General features: G+C 35.9%; 1 protein-coding gene across 1 annotated transcript in view; it reads left to right on the forward strand.

Annotated features, from left to right (window-relative positions):
- nell2a (neural EGFL like 2a) overlaps positions 1–21,248 on the forward strand; it is a 108,729-nt gene that overhangs the window by 21,557 nt on the left and 65,924 nt on the right. Inside the window, exons 3-8 of the mRNA XM_079412203.1 lie at positions 2,572–2,722; positions 8,662–8,835; positions 10,182–10,278; positions 16,704–16,776; positions 16,879–16,961; positions 18,128–18,256. Of these exons, the coding sequence (XP_079268329.1) occupies positions 2,572–2,722; positions 8,662–8,835; positions 10,182–10,278; positions 16,704–16,776; positions 16,879–16,961; positions 18,128–18,256 (707 nt within the window). The remainder of the gene's footprint in view (positions 1–2,571; positions 2,723–8,661; positions 8,836–10,181; positions 10,279–16,703; positions 16,777–16,878; positions 16,962–18,127; positions 18,257–21,248) is intronic.

A 21,248-nucleotide genomic window follows, 5' to 3' on the forward strand; every position in this document is an offset into this window, starting at 1 on the left:
GACACAGACACAGACACAGACACAGACACAGACAGGAACACCGGGGAGTAACGAGTAGACCAGACGACCTAACACTGAACAGACAGGACTTAAATACCAGGGATAATAAGACGAAACAAACCAAATATGGGCATGGAAACACAAGACACACACAACAGAGGTCTGACAAAGGGACCTGAAAACAGAATATAAAATACAAATGAAAATGCCAATCTTAAAATACATTTTTGACAATATAATGTAAAAATATATTTATGTAAATTATGTATTAATTTCTGTATTAATGAATCACGTCCTAGAATTATTGGGGAAATGTATGTAACTAAAATTATATTACAATTAATTATAAAAATATTTAATATTATATTTATGCAAATATATGGTATGCAATCATGTAAATATATAATGTAAAAATATTTATTCATTTGATTATTAATGAAACATGGTCCATAATTATTGGGGAAATGTATGTAATTAAAAATTATATTATAATTAATTATAAAATTCTAATTATATATTTATGAAAATATATTGTGTGTGATTACATAATGTAAAAAATATTTTTTTACATACATATAATTACACTTAAATATGTAACGTAAATATATTTGGTTACACTTTATTTTAAGGTGTCTTTACAGTGTAATTATACATTTAAGCACTGAGTAATATTAATTAACTACATGTACTTACTATATGGTTAGAGTTAGGATTAAGGTTAGGTTTAGGGTTACTTGCATGTAATTATGCATCATTTATTGCTATTATAATAGTAAGTACATGTAAGGTGTAACACGGACACCCTAAAATAAAGACATTACCCTTTATTTCTGTAAATATATATTTTTTTACATTAAAATATTTTTTTTGGCATATGGTTGAAACATTGATGCATTAAAACAGTTATGCCTGCAGAAATTCCCTGAAACTTCCTTTCATGAGGGGCAGAATGGGAGAAGCGAAGTTCAGTTCTGAACTGAAAACGAGACGGTGACTAATTAGACGGCAGACTGAAGCCGGATCTGGTTATTGGCTGACACGGCTGTTAATTGGTCTTCCCTCAGTCGCTGGAGGTTGATCGATTGGGTTTTTCGTAGGATGCCCGAGTGTCTTCATTACAGGCTGCTGCTGGAGTCCTGTAACTGTGTCACTGGCTTTGATGTGATCGCTTATGAGAGAGAGAGAGAGCTGATCATTTATTGATGCCTCCATTAGAAAGTGGCATGAGAGGAGGAGGAGGAAGAGCTGTTTGCTGGGAGGAATCAAGCGTAAGAAACCTCTCGTTTTCTGCGCTCAGATTCACTCATTGTGTCGTGTGTCTGTCAGTCTGGAGATTATTAATAACTGATGCTGTCATCAACATCCATATAATCCACTTTGACTCGACACAGACATTCGCATCTCGTAATATTACTCAAACCACTCTGCACTAGATAATGCCATCTCAAAGTGTTTTGCTGTTTACTGACAGGAATGAGCTGTTTATGTCGCCCTCAAGACTTTTTGGGGAAATTATGGAAGTGATTTTGGTTTGACACATAAAAAATACACAGATAAAACTATTTTAGGTTTCATTTTCTGTAAACACAAATAGGATAGGAAGTTGAAGCAGTAATGCAACCGAACAATGCTCAAATGATCCACATTGGCTATATATATATATATATATATATATATATATATATATATATATATATATATATATATATATAAAGAGTTCATTTGCAAAAACTCAGTTTTTAAAATTTTTCTAAATTCGTGTTGTTTAATTGTGAATTATGCATTTGAATGAATAATGCATTTATATAGCGCTTTATTGTGTATTGCTGTACACCCAAAGCGCTTTACAATCATGTGTGTGTGTGTGTGGGGGGGGGGGGGGGGGGGGTTGTGCACTCCAATTAATCTCAATCAGATTGCAGTTGGTTTGATTTGATTAAGTAAAAATTACAAAAAAAAAATACAGCTAGCTAACACAATAAAACAATAAAAACATGATTTTTGAAAAAAAAAAAAAACAGTTACAGAATCTGTTTTTGCTAATTTTTATACAATAAAAAAAAAATATCATATAAATGTTTAATAGTTATTTATGTATTTGACATTTATTTATTAGTATTTCATATGTAATAATCCTTTCCCATTCTTGTGCATGATGTAGTTCATTTGCATTCAACTCATAAATACAATCATTTCTGCAGGACTTGAAGGAAGCATTTCCACACTTTACTGCTTTGATATAATTGTGCATCTCTAAGAGGTTCAGTTGTTTTCCCGGAATCCCCGTGAGAACACCTGTCTGAGCGGGTCTGTGCTGGTTTAAACTGGTCTTAGCCAGCTGGAAAGAGCCCAAAACCCCTGTAAATCCAGACCAGCTAACATCTGCAGTGTCCAGCAGTCTTGCTGCTCATTCACTCAAACATGAACGTTGCATTATTTCCCCAGGCTTTCATGTATGTTAATGAATTGATTTGTTTGGTCATAACTAATGGTGACCTACCTTCACTAGAAGACACGTCCTGTGATTGTCTCTGTGTCCCTGTGAAATGTTAATGGATTGCCTCTCCGCAGGCTCGTCCCGGAGCGTGAGGGTCCCAGACGACGCGGCGGGCCACATGCTGCAGAAACTCAGAGGAAAGAGCGAGTTCACCATCGCGCTGACGCTCAAACAGGAGAAACTCAACTCTGGGGTCATACTGTCCATTCATCACGGAGAACAGAGGTGAGGACACACACACACACGCACATACACAAGTACACACACACACACACACACACGTTGGTTTTTGTGGTTTATGGGGACTCTCCATAGGCGTAATGGTTTTTATACTGAACAAACTGTGTGTGCTATTGCCCTACACCAACCCTACACCTAAACTTAGCCCTCACAGGAGACTTTGTGCATTTTTAGATTTTCAAAAAAACACCATTTAGTATGTTTTTTAAGCCTTTTGAATTACGGGGACATAGGCAGTGTCCTCATAAACCACCTTCATATTGTAATACCTCTGTCATACCCATGTCATTATACAAATTTGTGTCCTCATAAACCACATAAACATGCACACACACACACACACCCTACCACTCTACAGCACAACGGGACAAATTGCATGCTTAACTTTAATGTTTGTTCATATCACTAACACTAATTATAAGCAAAAGTATGCTTGACTTGGCAAACACCTAATTATAGTTGTTATTCTCACAAGATTAGAAAAATATACACACATACATGCTCACACACACACACACACACACAAACACACACACACACACATACATTCACACACACACAGCTCTGGGCAACAAGTTTATCTACATACACCTCTAATTATACGGTTCAGTTAAGTGTGTTCTGTCACAGATGTACAATAAAATAAAATTAATACAAAATATAAAAAATAATATTAATTAATATGAATAATAATATTAAACAATAATTATAAAATATTATTATTATTAATTCATATTTAAATATGTAATAAATTACAAATATTATATAATAAATTATATTTAGTTAATTTATTAAATATTGAATTGAACATGCTATTAAATTATTAAATAAAAAACATAAATAAATATAAATTAAATATTCATTCTAAATTTTTAGTGTGGTAATTAGAATTAGTTAGAATATATATTTAACTTTTAACTTCCTGTGTCACCTATTCAAATTCACACTTTGATTATGAATTTTGCCCAGCCTTGCTTCCTGTTGCACTTGACTAAATTAAGTGAGGAATCTGTTTGCACCTTGTTTGGATCATTGCTTGTGTTCCTGGATTATCTCTCTGCCTTGCCCTGTTGGATATTGTTCGCCGATCGTCGACCCATGCTTGCCCTAGATTACTCTTTGTCTTGCCTGTGATGTTCCTGTTTGCCACTGAATGAACCCTGCTTGTTTTGTAACCACACCTTTGAATAAAGCTTGCAAATGTCTCACATCTCGTTTGCCCGTAACAGTTTGCTTCTTCTCTGGCGTTGTTCTGCTCTGATACTTGTATTGTTTTCTCTGTTGGATTAATCACTTCTGCTTCTGTTTTTCTCATTTGCAAGTTTCTTTGGATACATATAGCATGCATAATACTAACGAATGTCTACTCAATCAGACAAGAGTCTTTTCTGGCTCGTGATGCACAGTTGAGAATCAGTGCTCTACATGATGAAGCATTTGTTATAGTCAAAGTAAAGTTCACACGGTTAATGCTTGTGCTTTCTGAATAGATTGCAGTATGATGGAGAGAAGGAGACAGTGAGGGATTTAAAAAGAGGAAGTTTTCCCTCGAGACGCTCTTCCAGCGTCATTTTTATTGCTTGACCGGCGAGCCGCGGTGGATTGTGCCTCCCCGAGCACGTTGTTTTCCCCTCCCCGTTCAGCTCATCATTAACTGTTTCCCTGCACTGTGTCCAAATCTGCGGCTCCCCGAAGACTGATTAGAAGTTTTTCCTCTCTGAGTCGAGTCTAAGAGCAGCACTCAGCAGAAATAAAACACTCTCTCTCCAAGAAGACTGTTTAAACACCAATGACTCCTTCATCGTGCAAATAAGTTTGTAAGAACTTAATATAAAGTTGCTTTCCGTTAGAAAAACCGCTGCACGGGGAATTTAGGCTGTATTGGAAATGGATCTTTTCCCATTGTGCATTACTCTCAGTGATGGTGAGTAACTGGCTAAAAATAGCTTGCTTTTTTGGAAGAGCACACATAAAATAATATCCGTGAAATAGAGAAATCACATCTGTCTCTGTGACAGCACTAGAGTCTGTAAACAGCAAAGAAAAGGAGTTAGTCAGATGACGGTCTAGCCAGAAACACTCTCAGCCTGTCAATCACTTTATGACATGTTTGTGGAGGGCAGGGCTTCTGGAATTTGAATTGAATTTGGATAGAGGTGGTGAACAGGATGCAAAATTGCAGTTTAAATTTGAATGTAAGGAAGTACAATTAAAATGAATTGAAATTTAAAATATGACTGGGATTTTTAAGAAAATCTTTGAATGGTGATGTTTAAAATCAAAATTTGAAGGACGGAAGGAAGGATGGATGGATGGAGAGATGGAGGGGTGAACAGATGGATGGATGGATGAACAAACAGATGAATGAATGGATTAATGATGGATGAATGGACAGATGGACGAATGGAAAAACAGATGAATGGATGGATGGTAGATAGAATGGATAGATAGATGGGTGGGTGAACTAATAGATGGATGGATGATGGATGGATGGATAGAGAGGTGGATGGATAAATGGATGGATGGATGGATGGATGGATGGAAAGATGGAGGAAGGAACAGATGGATGCATGGATGGATGGATGAACAAACAGAAGGAATGAAGGAAGGAAAGACAGACAGGTGGATTAACAGATGGATGGATGGATGGAGAGACAGAGGGATGAACAAATGGATGGATGGATGAACAAACAGAAAGAAGGAAGGAAGGAAAGACAGACAGACAGGTGAACAAACAGATGGATGGATGGATGGATGGATGAACAAACTGAAGGAATGAAGGAATGAATGAAGGAAGGAAGGAAAGAGACAGGTGTATTAACAGATGGATGGATGGATGGATGGATGGATGGATGGATGAACAAACTGAAGGAATGAAGGAATGAATGAAGGAAGGAAGGAAAGAGACAGGTGTATTAACAGATGGATGGATGGATGGGGAGACAGAGGGACAAACAAGTGGATAGATAGATGGATGGGTGAACAAACAGATAAAATGATGATGGATGGAAACAAAATTATGTAAAATGCCACACTGGGACTCAAATGAATCAATTCATCTTTTCATCAGAAGGAAATGATTCACTAGAATGAGTCATATTTCAGGAATGCATGTTATTTTTCCTGACTGTGAAAAGAAAATTGAACTCCATGGTTTCTACCATTTAACATCTTTTAGCAGGAACACAAAATCTTGACAGAAAATGGCTCTTGTCGTCAATTTGGACTCAAGATTCAGTTTTGAGGGTCAGCAGGTCAAGCGTTTTGTGTGTTTAAGACTCTCATATTTCAAAGAACAGCATTTTTAACGGCGACATTTGTTTCGGTGAAGACAACAACCTCACACCGCGCTGGCAGAACTATAGCGGCCTTGTCCTTACTGTAATTGTGCTCGTTGAACTGTGTTTATTGAAGCCAGTGCATAATAGGGGCCTTGTGAAAGATGTTAATTACATTGTACGCCGAGTCGATAAAGCAGGTGGCTCTGACATTGGGCTGGTATTGATATTCCCTTTCTTTGCAGCTGGAACGGCGCTGACTAGAAGTGCAAGGCGAGAGGAAAAGAACTCATTAGGTCCCTGTTTGTAGATAAATCAAAACCTGCATATCTGTAATTGGCTTCTCTCGAATAATGCTCTCGAGCGTGGTGATTTTTTGCGAGGAGGAGGAAATAAAACTTGGTAGTCTGCGCAGGCAGGTGGGCTGATGACTTTTTGGCAGCTTTCCCCATTAACGCTTCCTTCAAGTAAATCTCAATAGAGACAAGCAGCGTGGAGGAATTACAAAGTGAAGGAGGCTTTTAGCTCATCTGTATTCGCCGGTGTTTCCTATGCCTCAATCTACAGAAACCATGTTTTAGTTTTGGCTGTGAGTTTGTAGTCTGTGATGAAAAAGACTGAGTACTGCAATATAATACACGATATAAGAGCTTTCCTGTAGCTCAAACAGTAGAGCATGGCGCTAACAACGCCAAGGTCATGGGTTCGATTCCCAGGGAAAGCAAGAGGTGATAAAATGTAAAAACTGTAACTTGAATGCAATGTAAGTCGCTTTGGATAAAAGCGTCTGCTAAATGCATAAATGTAAATGTATAAGACAGTAAATATACGTTGATCTATTGCATGCAAAAACAAATATGCGGCAATGAAGCCATCACAAAGACAAGTTGTCAGTCTGACTGCAATTAAATATCTTCTGCTCACCAAGGCTGTATTTATTTGATCAAAAATGCAGTAAAAATTGTGAAATATTATTATAATGTAAAATAGCTGTTTTCTGTGTGAATATGTGTTAAAATGTAATTTATATCTGTGATCAAAGCTGATTTTTCAGCATCATTACCCCAGTCTTCATGATCCTTCAGAAATCATTCTAATATGCTGATTTGCTGCTCTAGAAACATTTTAGTACCAATGTTGACAACACTTAATATTTTTGTGGAAATCGTGATGGATCTTATTTTTTAGGATTCACAAATGAGCAGAAAGTTCAAAAGAACAGTGTTTATTTGAAATAGAAATCTTTTGTAACATTATGTCTTTACTGTCCATTTTGAACAATTTAATGCGTCCTTGATGAATGAAAGTATTAATTTCTTTTCCCAAAATTCTGAATGGTAGTTTATCACAGTTTCCACAAAAAACTATTAAGAAGCAAAAACCTTTTTATATATTATGGAATAAATTACATTTTAAAATATATTTAAACAGTTCTTTAAAACAGAAATAATATTTCACAATATTTTTTACTGTATTCTTTATTAAATAAATGTCTGGTGGGCAGTAGAGACTTTTTTCAAAAACATAAAAAAAATTGTAATGATGCCTTTTTATGTTTAGTATGCTAATGTATATTATATGTACATTTTGTATTTAAAAAATAAATAAATAAATAATATAATATATAATAATTGTTACGGAGCCGACGAGACGTGAGACGTATGGATCCATGTGCAAAGCTTTTAAAGAGACGTGCTCATGAAACAGGCATGGATTCAATAATGGCAAACAGGTACAACAAGAAAAAGAGTAATCCTAGGACAAGCGTGGGTCTTCGATCAGCGAACAGTATCCAACAGGGCAAGGCAACGAGATAATCCAGGTACACGAGCAACAGTTCAAGCGAGGTGCAAACAGAGTCCGAAAAAGCAGGCAAAGGGTTAATCCAAGATACACAGGCAGGAGATCAGGAAACAACAAGGCAACACGAAATGACTAGACTTAGACTCGAACTAGAAACTAGGACTGGAAACGTGAAATGGCTCCGTAGTGTAGCTATCGCTAGAAGAGTGATATATACGCTAGAAATTACTCTGCAATACTAGACAATATATATATATATATATATATTTTTTTTTTTAAACCCAGCAGGCCAATAAAATATGAGCTTTTGGCCATATACTGAACAAAATAATATGGTTTGATATTAATAAAAAAGTGGGGCTGGCAGACTCCCTCTGTGCCAAAGCAAAAGCACAGTCTTGCTACGAGGACTTGCTGGACAGAATCCATGCTGGGATATTGCTATGGAGGACATTTGGAAAGTTAGATAGATGCATTTCAGGTGGTTAGAGATGAGCGTGAAGCCCTCCTGCTGGCGATGTGCCCCAGGGACATGGATTCGGCCCGCTTTGTTTGCGGATGCTGCAAAATACGCAACACTGCTTCTTTTGTTTGCAGATCTGGCCGTGTGTCAGAGATCCCGCTGTGTCCTCTGCTGTAAATGATATGTTTAGTGGGAACAAATTATGAAGTATAGTATATTTGGAGTGGTGCTTGTCTGTGCAAAACTCACCGGCACAATGACATGGAGTGGGAGATTTTTAAAAACGTATTTAAGAAATATTTTTGAATATCTGTTTTTCACAAAATATTATCAACAGTATTGTAAATGCATACTTTTTTGTATAAAATGTATTTCTACAGGCTGCTGGAGCTGGAGAGCAGCGGACAGAAGAGCGAAGTGCGTCTTCATTTCCAGACCAAAGGCCAGCAGACATACACGGAGATCTTCCCGTACATGCTCGCCGACGACCAGTGGCACAAAGTCTCCGTCTCCATCAGCGCTTCACATGTGGCGCTCTATGTCGACTGCAATAAGTATGTGAAATTACATGAGAATATAATGAAATACACTGCAGAAAACACTTAGTCTTTTTGACATTTTCCATTAAAAATATCCATGAAATAAGACAAATATTCTTGAGAAGCAACTCTGCATAATATGGTAAGACTTTCAGATGATGTATCTTGAACGTACAGTAAATGTATTTTGTCCTACTGTACTGGCAGACTTGTTTTAATATAAACAAGTGTCAGAAATCTACCAGTGCAGCAAAACAAAATATACATGAAAACATGTCCCAGTGTATCTTGTTTTAGGGATTTTTAAATACTTTAACTGAGAAACAAGATAAAAATACTTTTAGCACTGCAAAAATTATTAATTTTACTCAGTATTTTTGTTGTTTCTCCAATACGAATATGTACAATTCCTAAATCAAGATGCATTTACTTGAGGTGCAAAATGACTTAAAATATTAAGTCTTAATTTTTTTGAGTTTTTGCTTTAAGCAAAAAAAAATAATATGTCACTGGGGGTCAGAAAAATAAAAAATTCAGCTTTTTTTTTTGTTGTTTTTACTTTTTTTTTGCAACTCTTACTTTACACAATTTTTACTTTATATTTCACAACGCTTTATATCTCAAAACTTTTACTTAATATTTTGCAACTCTTATTTTACACCTCACAATTATTTTACATCTTACAATTATTTTACATCTTACAATTATTTTACATCTTACAATTATTTTACATCTTACAATTTTTACTTAATATTTCACACTTTATATCTCACAATTTTTACTTTATATTTCACTATTCTTACTTTACATCTTGCCATTTTTACTTTATATCTTGCAATTCTGACTTTATATTTCATAATTCTTACTTTACATCTCAATTTTTTTACTTCATATTTCACAATTCTCATTTTACACCTACAATTTTTACTTTATATTTCGCAATTTTTAATTTACCTCTTGCAATTTTTACTTATCTTGCAGTTTTGAGAATTTATCTTGTAATTCTGGCTTTTAAATTAGAATTGTGAGAAAAAAGGTCACAATTACCTTTTCATGTTTTTAATTCCAAGGTGGAAAAAAGCTTCCATTCTTATTTAATTTGCTTCTCAAGTAAGTGCATCTTGATTTAAGAATGCTATTTGACTGAAAAACAAGACAAAATTAATGAGCAAGAAAATCAGTGAACAGCTCACTTTTGCAGTGAGCTGTTTACTACACGCCACTTACTTAATAAAATGTGTTAATATTACTAACCGTAACAATATTACTTTCCCAAATAAAAACGTGCATATTGCTGTGGTGTTGAAATTGCTATTAAGAATCATGAAATTTTGCTGCTATTTTTTGACGTTTCTCTTCAGGATCTATGAGCGAGTGGTTGCTGTTCCTCTGATGGAGATCCCAGAAGACACGTCGTTCTGGGTCGGACAGAGAAACAGCGCTCATGGCTTATTCAAGGTGTTTCATCTTCACTCTGCACAGGCATCATGAATCAGCACACATGCACATCAGCAAACATTCGCACGCTAGCATACTTCTCTTACTGTTTCTCAACTGTGTGCAGAATGTGGCTTTGCTGTATACATACAAAACCCAGATCAGCTACTACACCTAAATACACAGCATAAAATACACTGCATCCCACAATGCACTGCTCTTACCTTCCATTTGCAGTGACCTATGGACCAGTGTTATCGGCTGTCATCTTTCAAGATTTGTCAAACAGAAAAAAAAATAATTAAGGCCTTTTGGCTCAAAATTAGATTAAAAATGCATTTGACAGATGCTCTTATCTCAAAGTAAATGACAGTGTTATTGTGGTTTACTAAAACTAAAACCATAAACATTTTCGTTACTTGAAATAAAATAAACTTTAACTGAAATAAAATAAAAATATTAAATATAAAAATGTATTACTCTTATTTTACTTCAGCCAATGTTATTACTGTTAACTAAAATTTAAATCATAAACATTATTGTTAATAAAAAAAAATTACCGAAAATAAAATATAAAAAAACTTTTTTTTTTTTCAGATAGTTGCAAATGCAACATTTCTCATTTCCGTTTAGTTTAACTTGAAGTAATAAAAAACTAAAAATAATATAAATTCATAATAATTTTAAATAAAAATAAACTAAAACTAAGAACTAGTAAATAAAAAAATAATAACTACATAGACATAAAAAATTAATAAAATAACAAAAACATACAACAAAATTACTAAAACTTGTGAAAACAGAAAATATAAAAAAATAAAATCTAACTTAAAAGAATAGCTATAATATATCAATGATACTAAAATAACACTTTCATCTAGTTGCCAATACAAACTGTCTAATTTTTAATTTACTAAACACTGAAATAAGCATGCAACATATGACAACAAATGCATTATGCAACATATTAGTAGCATGCATACTGTAAGTTTACAATATAACCTATTTATTGGTGTATAATACTGCAATATTTATTGTTGCATGCTGTTTCACATACTATTTGTCTAAAATATGCAGTATATAGTCCACAGTATAATGTTAGCTGTAAGTTACATAACTAATTTGAGAGGAAGTACGTGTTTTTTTGTGGTAATTCACACCCATAACTGTGGTTTATTAGACTATAAACCCGCACACTTATTTGAAGCATGTGTGTGTGAGAGTGTGTGTGTCAGAGAGCCTCTTTAAGATTTGGAGTGTCGCTTCAGGTTGTTAAATATCTCCAGAGTTAATTGGCAGATGAGGGGAGGCTGGAGGTCGTTTGCGGTTCTTGATGAGATTTCTCAGGCTTCGGTCTCCACGGAGACACTGATTAGTGCTTAGCCGTAAAAGAAAACGTGTGTTTCTGTCTGTCATTTGCATGTACAAAATCACAGATATCTGCCGTCGAATGGTTGTTGGCTTTCATCTTCCACCAATTTGCACGCATTAAATGTAACAGTCGCCGTTTGCACTTATATATTGATGTACAGTTTGAGACGCCTCTGATCAAAGGCTTCATTACTGTTCGAATAGACAAGATTTCACACTTGTCGACTGATATGTAATATTTAGAAGGTATGAAGGAAGCACAGCGAATTATATTAGCTTGATCTCTTTAGTTTTTATATATATTTGTATGTAAACATTCCAGCAGATATTCACTACTGTTCAAAAGTTTGAGGTCAGTATGGTTTTGAAAGAAGTCTCTTCTGCTCAGCAAGGCTGCGTTAATTTGATCAAAAATATGGTAAAAAATTAGAAATATTATTATAGTTTAAATTAGCTTTGTTCTGTGTGAATATGTGTTAAACTGTAATTTATTTCTGTAATCAAAGCTGTATTTTCAGCATCATTACTCCAGTCTTCAGTGTCACATGATCTTCAGAAATCATAATAATATACTGATTTACTGCTCAAGAAACATTTCTGATTATTATCAATGTTGAAAACCATTATACATTAGCATAGAGTAAGGAATATGCTTTTATTCAACAAGCATGCATTAAAAATTGACAAAAATGACAGTAGAGACAATTATAACATTACAAAAGATTTCGGTTTCAAATAAATGCTGTGAATCCTGAAAAATGTAAAGCCTTGGAAAAGTTAAGGGTGATACCTCTGAATTAAAATAAATAAATTAATAAATAAAGTTAACGCAAAATAGTAAATAAACTGAATTGGGACAATTAAAAAATTAAAAAGGTGTGATAAGTGTAATGTGGCCATTAAAAGTTCAATTAAATAAAATAACATAACATAAAAAAACTTAAATTAAAACAATTTACAACAACAGCAACAATAACAAAAAAGAGATTTAATGGTTAAAGAAGAAAGAAAGAAAGAAAGAAAGAAAGAAAGAGAAAGTCAATGCATCTGAAAAAACATCACATCAATAGAACTAATATTAGTAGTGCAATCTTTCTTTCTTTTTCTTCATATTCTGCTGAATATTTTTGTGGAAACCAGGATATATTTTATATTTCAGGGTTCTTTGATGAATAGAAAGTTCAAAAGAACAGCATTTATTTGAAATAGAAATCTTTTGTAACATAAATGTCTTTACGGACACTTCTGACCAATTTAATGCGTCTTTGATGAATAAAAGTATTAATTTCTCTCATTTTTGAACAGTATTTTTCACATTTGAACAGACTTTATACTGATGTAGGCCTACTGACACCTTAGTCCTAAAGCAAATGTGTGTTTCAGTCCTTCATTTGCACGTACAGAATCACAGATATCTGCTGTTTGGTTTGGCTTTCATCTTTCAGTAATTCATTTTTCCTGCACGCATTAAATATAATAGTTGGCCGTTTGCACTCAGGAATATTGATGTACAGTTTGAGACGGCGCTGATCAAAGGCATCATTACCGTTCGATTAGCCGTCTTTCCACACTTGTTGACCGTTCCAATGGCTCTCATTTAAACAATTGCTGCATGCATATGCTCTTGTGTGTGAGTGTGTGTGTGTGTGTGTGTGTGTCTGTGTGTGTGTGAGTGTGTCTGTGTGTGTGTGAGTGTGTGTGTGTCTCTGTGTGTGTGTGTGTGTGTCTGTGTGTGTGTGTGTGTGTGTGTGTGCATGTTTATGTGGTTTATTGTGTATTTTTACACAAATCTGTATAATGACATGGGTATGACAGAGGTATTACAGTTGTTGTGTAACAATGCAAACAGGTTTTCTGTAAGGGGTAGGTTTAGGGTTGGGTGAGGGGATATAAAATATTATTTGGTCAGTATAAAAGTAATAGAAGTTTATGGAAAGTCCCCGCAATTCACAGAAACAAACGTGTGTGTGTGGCTGACTCGCCGAGAAACCAAATGACATCCCGAGTTGCTATAAATGCAGAGCGTTCACCTCTATTTCCCTCTCATTGCCATGGAGAATCCGGAGAAACCTGCATCGGCTTTTGAATTTATGGTTGGTAAATTGAAGAGGCAAGACAATTTTGAAAACAATTTCTCATAAGTCACTGCGCTCGGCTCCTGCGAGGGACAAAATAAACGCTTTCTGGCGGCCCAAGAAGGGCCCGGTTGCCATGACGACCGAGCGGCCACGTGCGCCGCGGATGGAGGCCAATCAAATTAAGACACATATGAAACAAATTCAATCTGTATCTGCTTGTTTTGCTTATCAGAGTGGGACAGCGACGACTGGGAGCTGCTATTACGCTCCCGCCTCCCACATCATTTCCTCCCCGCAACGCGTATTATGTCCAATTACCCGAGTGCGCGGCCTTGCCCACCTCCTGCTAGAGTCTCCGCGCTCGGGTCACGGCTGCCGCTTCATCCCTGCTGGCTGCCGAGCTCGCCGTGTTTCAGACGCGCTGTGACTGAGCAGACCTCCGCGCTGGAAACGTGTTTGACATCGAGAAAAAACCTGAACTAAAATGCATGGGTCAAAAAATACAGTTGGATAAAAAATAAGCATGAGTTATTACTGTTAAAAATGGCAGCACTTAAATACTGCAAGTAAAATATGCAAACTAGATGTATATAATCAAGAAACTTTATTCAAATAAATAAATAAAATAATATAGTTTCATATCTTGTTATATTTTGCAACCCCCCCCCCCCCCCCAAAAAAAGCATTAATAAATAAAATAAATATATATACATATATATATATATACAGTAGATTAATTAGCAAATAGCCAAAAAAACAAAAACAAATTACATGTAAACTAAAATGCAATTAAATACAAATTATTAGTGTTACATTTGGCAGCCCTAAAAATACACTACATAAAATATGCAAACTTTCATATTTTCACACAGGGCCATGTATGTTTGGATTTTGTTTTCCCTTCATAAAAAACCCCTTCATTTAAAAACTTCATGCTGTGTTTACTTGTGTAATCCTTGATTAATATTTAAATTTGTTTGATCTGAAACAATAAAATAAAAAATCAGGAAGGGGGCACTTTTTTCACACCACAACTAAAATGCACAACCTGAATATATCAGAGTTTGTTTTCAAAAAAGTAAAGTAAGAAAACTAAACAAAACAAAACATACATTACATCATTTAGGTTGCATATTTTAGTTATTAGTACACACACACACACACACACACACACACACACGTTGGTTTTTGTGGTTTATGGGGACTCTCCATAGGCGTAATGGTTTTTATACTGAACAAACTGTGTGTGCTATTGCCCTACACCAACCCTACACCTAAACTTAGCCCTCACAGGAGACTTTGTGCATTTTTAGATTTAAAAAAAAAACACCATTTAGTATGTTTTTTAAGCCTTTTGAATTACGGGGACATAGGCAGTGTCCTCATAAACCACCTTCATATTGTAATACCTCTGTCATACCCATGTCATTATACACATTTGTGTCCTCATAAACCACATAAACATGCACACACACACACACACTCGTACACACACACACACACACACACACACACACGCACACACATATAGTGTTCAATTCAGCAGCCCCAGCAGCAGAGTTTGGGGGGGGGGGGGGGGGGTCAGAGGGGGACAGGGAGATTGGAGTTAAGAGCTCTCACAGCCTGGGGAAAAAAGCTGTTGAGCAATATGACAGAGCGAGCTTTCATACTCCGGTACCTTCTACCTGATGGTAGGAGCTGGAAGAGGATGTGGGAGGGGTGGGTGGGGTCTTTCACGATGCTGGAGGCCTTGCTGGAGCATCGTGCAAGGAAAATGTCCAGGATGGAGGGGAGAGGGGCACCGATGATCTTTGCGGCAGTGTTCACTGTCCGTTGTAAGGTCTTGCGGTCAGCAGCACTGCAGTTCCCGTACCAGACAGTGATGCAGCTGGTCAGCACACTCTCAATGGTGCCCCTGTAGAAAGTGGTGAGGATGGGTGGCGGGAGACTTGCCCTTTTCAGCCGGCGGAGAAAGTGGAGGCGCTATTGTTTTGTCCCTTCTTGTTGAGTGACGTGACGTTGGTGGTCCAGGTGAGATCCTCTGTGATGTGCACCCCCAGGAATTTAGTGCTGCCGACTCTCTCCACGGTTGAGCCGTCGATGGTCAGTGGGGGGTGGACAACAGAGTTTCTCCTGAAGTCCATCACAACCTCTTTTGTCTTCTCCACATTGAGGAACAGGTTGTTAGCACCACACCATTTCGCCAGCTGTGCCACTTCCTCTCTGTAGAGCGTTTCATCGTTGTTGCTGATGAGGCCTACCACAGTTGTGTCATCAGCAAACTTGATGATGTGGTTGGAGCTGGACTTGGCAGTGCAGTCTTGAGTCAGCAGCGTGAAGAGCAGCGGGCTGAGCACACAGCCTTGTGGGGCACCTGTGCTCAATGTGGTAGTGCTGGAGGAGTTGTGGCCGACACGGACTGACTGAGGTCTTGCAGTTAAAAAGTCCAGGATCCAATTACACAGGGAGGTGTTAAGGCCCAGCAAGTTTAGTTTGTGGATGAGCTTTTGTGGGATTATAGTGTTGAATGCTGAGCTGAAGTCGATGAACAGCATTCTTACATAAGAGTCTTTCTTATAAGAGTTTCACTCTCTTATTAGTGTTTTCAGAGCTTAAGGGTTCTCTTCATATTTCGCCCGACAAATAAAAGCAGCCTTGAACATCTAAAACCCCCTGTTTCAGATTTTACCCATGATGCTCACTGCTGGTGACTGTAAATAGGGACATTTCTTACATTATAAAGCTGTTTTCTCAGTGCAGTTCCACACAGCACGTAATCCATGTTAATAATATATTTTTTTTGGGTCAGAACAACATGTCGTTAATTCATTAGAGCCGCTCAAGGTCATCGTTTGCTGAGTGCTTCTTGAATAAACTCTCTCAATCCCATTTAATGCCATGCAAAGAGCCATGAATGCATGTGTTTAAATGTAATTAATATTTCTTCTCTGATCTAATCGTGCTTCTGAATAACCTCTGTGTGTGTTTCTGATGCAGGGAGTGATGCAAGATGTTCAGATCCTTGTAATGCCTCAAGGATACATCACGCAATGCCCCGACCTCAACCGTAGTACGTGCCACTAATTTGTTTATTTGTGATGGTCAAATTAAACATATGCAATGGTTTAGTCATTGCATTTTGCTGAATGCATCTGGTATATGTCTTTCTTAGCCTGTCCAACTTGCAACGACTTTCACGGACTCGTGCAGAAGATCATGGAGCTTCAGGACATCTTGGCGAAAACCTCGAGCAAGGTAATGTTTTGTTTCCATGCAACACAAAATTCAGTTTGATAATTGGCTTTATTTTATCTACTGAAACCACAGTGAGACAACAGAGGAATTTCATTCGTTTTGAAAGCATTAAACACAAAATGCAAATTCCATCTTCATTAAGTCAAATCTCTCCAAACTGCTTGCTGTTATTTTTTACAGTGGAACACAAAAAGGAGAATTTATAAAGAATCTCCATCAGATTAATCAAAAACAATTCTACCATTAACTTAACATTGCATGTTGCAACCACTGAGATAATATCTTATCAGTTTTTAATTGTTACATTTTCAGTTTTTATTTTTGTTATTTTTAGTAGTCTTTTATTGTTTTTTTTGTAATTCATTATTTTTAATACATCAGGTTAACCTAATATACAAATGAAACTATTTGGCTTAAATAAAATAAGTTTACTTTTTTTGTATATTTTTAAAATTAAAATGTATTTTATTTCAAGTAACAATTTTTTATACTAAATATATTATAGTTTTTTAATAAATATTTTAAATTAGTTTTATATTTTCCATTTTCATTTAAATTTTAGTTAAAATGTTAGTGATTGTAATTTTTTGTATTTTTCTTAACATCAATATATTTTTTATTAATATTTATTTTACTTTTTTTATAGATATTTATTTATTGCGTCTAATGTGTCTGGATAGATTCCATATGTTGTGTATATGGGTAATTCATACTGAAAAAAAAAAAAAAAAAAAAGTTTAGAAACTCAAATTATAGTTCTGTATCTCGTTTGCTACCTCAGATTCAGGAGTTAAATTGGTATTAAACGTTATTTTCTGTCTCAGAGAGTGAGCTGGCAATAAACGCGGTGTGTTTCTCCACTGTTTGTTTGACAGATGAATCCGAGCCCAGTTTCTGCGAACATCTGGCTTGTGTCTGTGCTGTGAATTTAAAAGCTTGTTTATGGTGTTGTAATAACTCACAGCTGCCAACCACACAAAAATTCTGCCGCTGATGAGGAAAAACTGTTCTGATCAAGCGTGTCGGAATAACACCGTCATATCAGCCGCTTGATGAAAAATGCAAACGGACGATCGCAAATAATCAATCAACTGCAGGCATTTCCTCATCTGTTTTCTGTCAGAAAGTGAGTTTAATTGGGGTTTCATCCGCTCTCTCTCCTGCAGCTGTCTCTGGCCGAGGAGAAGATGAAGGGTCTGGACTCCTGTTACTGCGAGAGGACCTGTCACGTGAAGGGAGTGACCTACAGAGAGGAGCAGACCTGGACCGATGGCTGCAAGAACTGCACGTGTTCGGTGAGTCTGATGGAATACTTACAAATTACAGATTACATGATGATTTTTTTTTTTTTTTAACCAGGCAAGTCAATTAAGAACAGGTTCTTATTTTTAATAACAGCCTGGCAGGAGAATTAATATCTCCTCAGAAACATACAAACATACATTACAATTAGTGCTGTCAAACGATTAATCGCGATTAATCGTTTCCAAAATAAAGGTTTTTGTTTACATAATATATATGTATATATTTATTATATATATATATATATATATATAAATACAAACACATGCATGTATATATTTAAGAAAAATATGTTGTTTATATATTAAATATATTTATGTAAAATATAATAATATAAATATATAAATGTATATACATGTAAATATTTTCAAAATATATACTGTATGTTTGTGTATTTATATATACATAATAAATATACACAGTATACATACATATATTATGTAAACAAAAACTTATTTTGGATGCGATTAATCACGATTAATCATTTGACAGCACTAAATACAATCCATAAAGCACATAAAAAAAGATCTCAGTTAAAACATTTACAGGTTGAGGTCAGAGCACTCACTAGTAATTTTTTTAAATTCACATACCTCTGTTGTGTGCATCTTGTGTTTCCACGTGCTCCCTGTGTTTCCGTGCCCATATTTGGTTTGTTTCCTGTCCTTGTCTGGTGTGATTAGTAGTTTATTCTGTTCGAGGTGTGTGTTTGAGTTAATTATCCCTGGTATTTAAGTCCTGTCTGTGTTGTGAGAGGTGGTCTGGTCTACTTGTTACTCCCGGTGTTTCCTGTTTGTAAGCCTTGCCTTGTCTTGTCTTTAGTCTTCAGTAAAGACTATATTTTGAGTTACATCCTCGTCTGCGTGTTCCTTGTTCCTCCCTGCTGTGTGCACCGTGACAATTTGTCTGTAGTTTCAATAGCTTTTGTAGCACGTTCCAATCATTTGGAGCAGCAAATTAAAACGCGGAACAACCATAAGTAGTTTTCTTTCTAGGTATAGTTAAGGAAATATAATTTGATGATCTAACTGTATATGTATTAATATGAAGTTTCAGCAACTTTTGAAGATATTCAGGTAATAAGCCTAGCAGAACTTTGTAAATAAGCGAATTTCCCATCTTGTATGCAATGATGTCCAATTCAAAAGAGAGTATAATTCACAATGATGAGTCCTGTAAGGTGCATTAGTAATTAATCTAACTGCTGCATGATACAACACATCTAATTGCTCCAGAACACCTTTACATGCATTTCTATATACCATAATCAAACTAGGGCAAAACAGTGGTTTCAACAAGATACTTCTTGGCTGACATGGTAAACACAGATCTATTTTGTTAAAAAAACGAAATCTAGATTTATCTTTCTTCAGAAGATTAGTTATGTGATTAATCAAAGAGCTATCAAGCCAGATTCTGAGATATTTATATGAAGATACTACTTCAGTTTTTGCCCCATCCTGATAAACTGGCACTAAATATCACTACGAAAAGTAGGAGAAGCCACTGAATATAATAATTTTTATATATAATAAATTACTTGCGCCTCAGAGTGAGCATACTGTAACGGCCAAAACTATGTATTTGCATGCATCACATTATTGTGCGGTGTGCCCTTTAAGAGACTGATCACTTCATTTATAACGTGCACTATATGGTGATGACATAGAAGGACTACGTGACTGAAATGAGAACCACCACGGATGATAATTCCGCTCTACCGCCTTGTTATTATTTTGTCTTTACTTTAGTTTGTAACGCCAAGAAAGAGTTAATCTCTCATGTATGAGAGGAGAGCGTTTAAGAGTACCAACCATTAAAATGTGTGGGACACCAAGTTTCCGTTTTCCGTCTCTTTCATTTCATGGATTTTAAGAGTTATCCGGGACAGAGCGTTACAATACAAAGCACAATAAATGCAGTCGTTGCTTTCGGAGGCAGATGCTGCTGTTTCGGAAGACAATTATACAGAAATACTTTGACGACAGACTTTGCTCAGGCGTTTCAGAACGACCAAAACAACATTTCAGATGCTGTGCAACGAGATCGGTCCTCTGCTTAGTCAGGATTTTCCGTTCCATAGCGGAAAGTCACATGATTGTTTTGATGCGCTTGGAGGAAGTTAATCGGCAAATGTGTTTCCATCTCCCAATATTCGCATTAAAACTTTTTCACATTAGTGCAAAAACCACCTAAAGCGAGCGTAAAAACTTTTTTCGTGAATTAAGGGATTTTTTATCGAAATTTGCCATTTTCATCACTCGTCTCTCATGCGATACTTCAAAATGTGCATTAAAACAGAATAATGGAAACATAGCTATATACTGTAGCCAAAAGTCTCCGCTCCGTTTGCGCTTGGCACCGCTGAGTCACATGATGGCACAAAAACAAAACACAGCAGAAAGCAGGGAGGAGAGGAGGAGCAATATCAGATGTGAAATAGACACACACAGACAGATCTACTCTTTGATGCAATGGAAGCAATGTTTTAATCGTAGAGAAGAGAAAATTAACCTAAAGTATCGATCTCATCAGGCTGGTATCGATCCGATACGAGTACCAATGTTGGTATCGATATATTATCGATATGTGACCCTAGACCACAAAAGCAGTCTTAAGTCTCTGGGGTATATTTGTAGCAATAGCCAAAAATACATTGTATGGGTCAAAATTATCAATTTTTCTTTTATGCCAAAAATCATTAGGATATTAAGTAAAGATCATGTTCTATGAAGATATTTTGTAAATTTCCTACCGTAAATATATCAAAATAAAATTTTTGATTAGTAATATGCATTGCTAAGAACTTCATTTGAACAACTTTAAAGGTGATTTTCTCAATATTTAGATTTTTTTGCACCCTCAGATTCCAGATTTTCAAATAGTTGTAACTCGGCCTATCCTATCCTAACAAACCATACATCAGTGGAACGCTTATTTATTCAGCTTTCAGATCATGTATAAATCTCAATTTCAAAAAATGTA

Source organism: Barbus barbus (assembly GCF_936440315.1).
Source record: "Barbus barbus genome assembly, chromosome: 48".
Taxonomy (NCBI): Eukaryota; Metazoa; Chordata; class Actinopteri; order Cypriniformes; family Cyprinidae; genus Barbus; species Barbus barbus.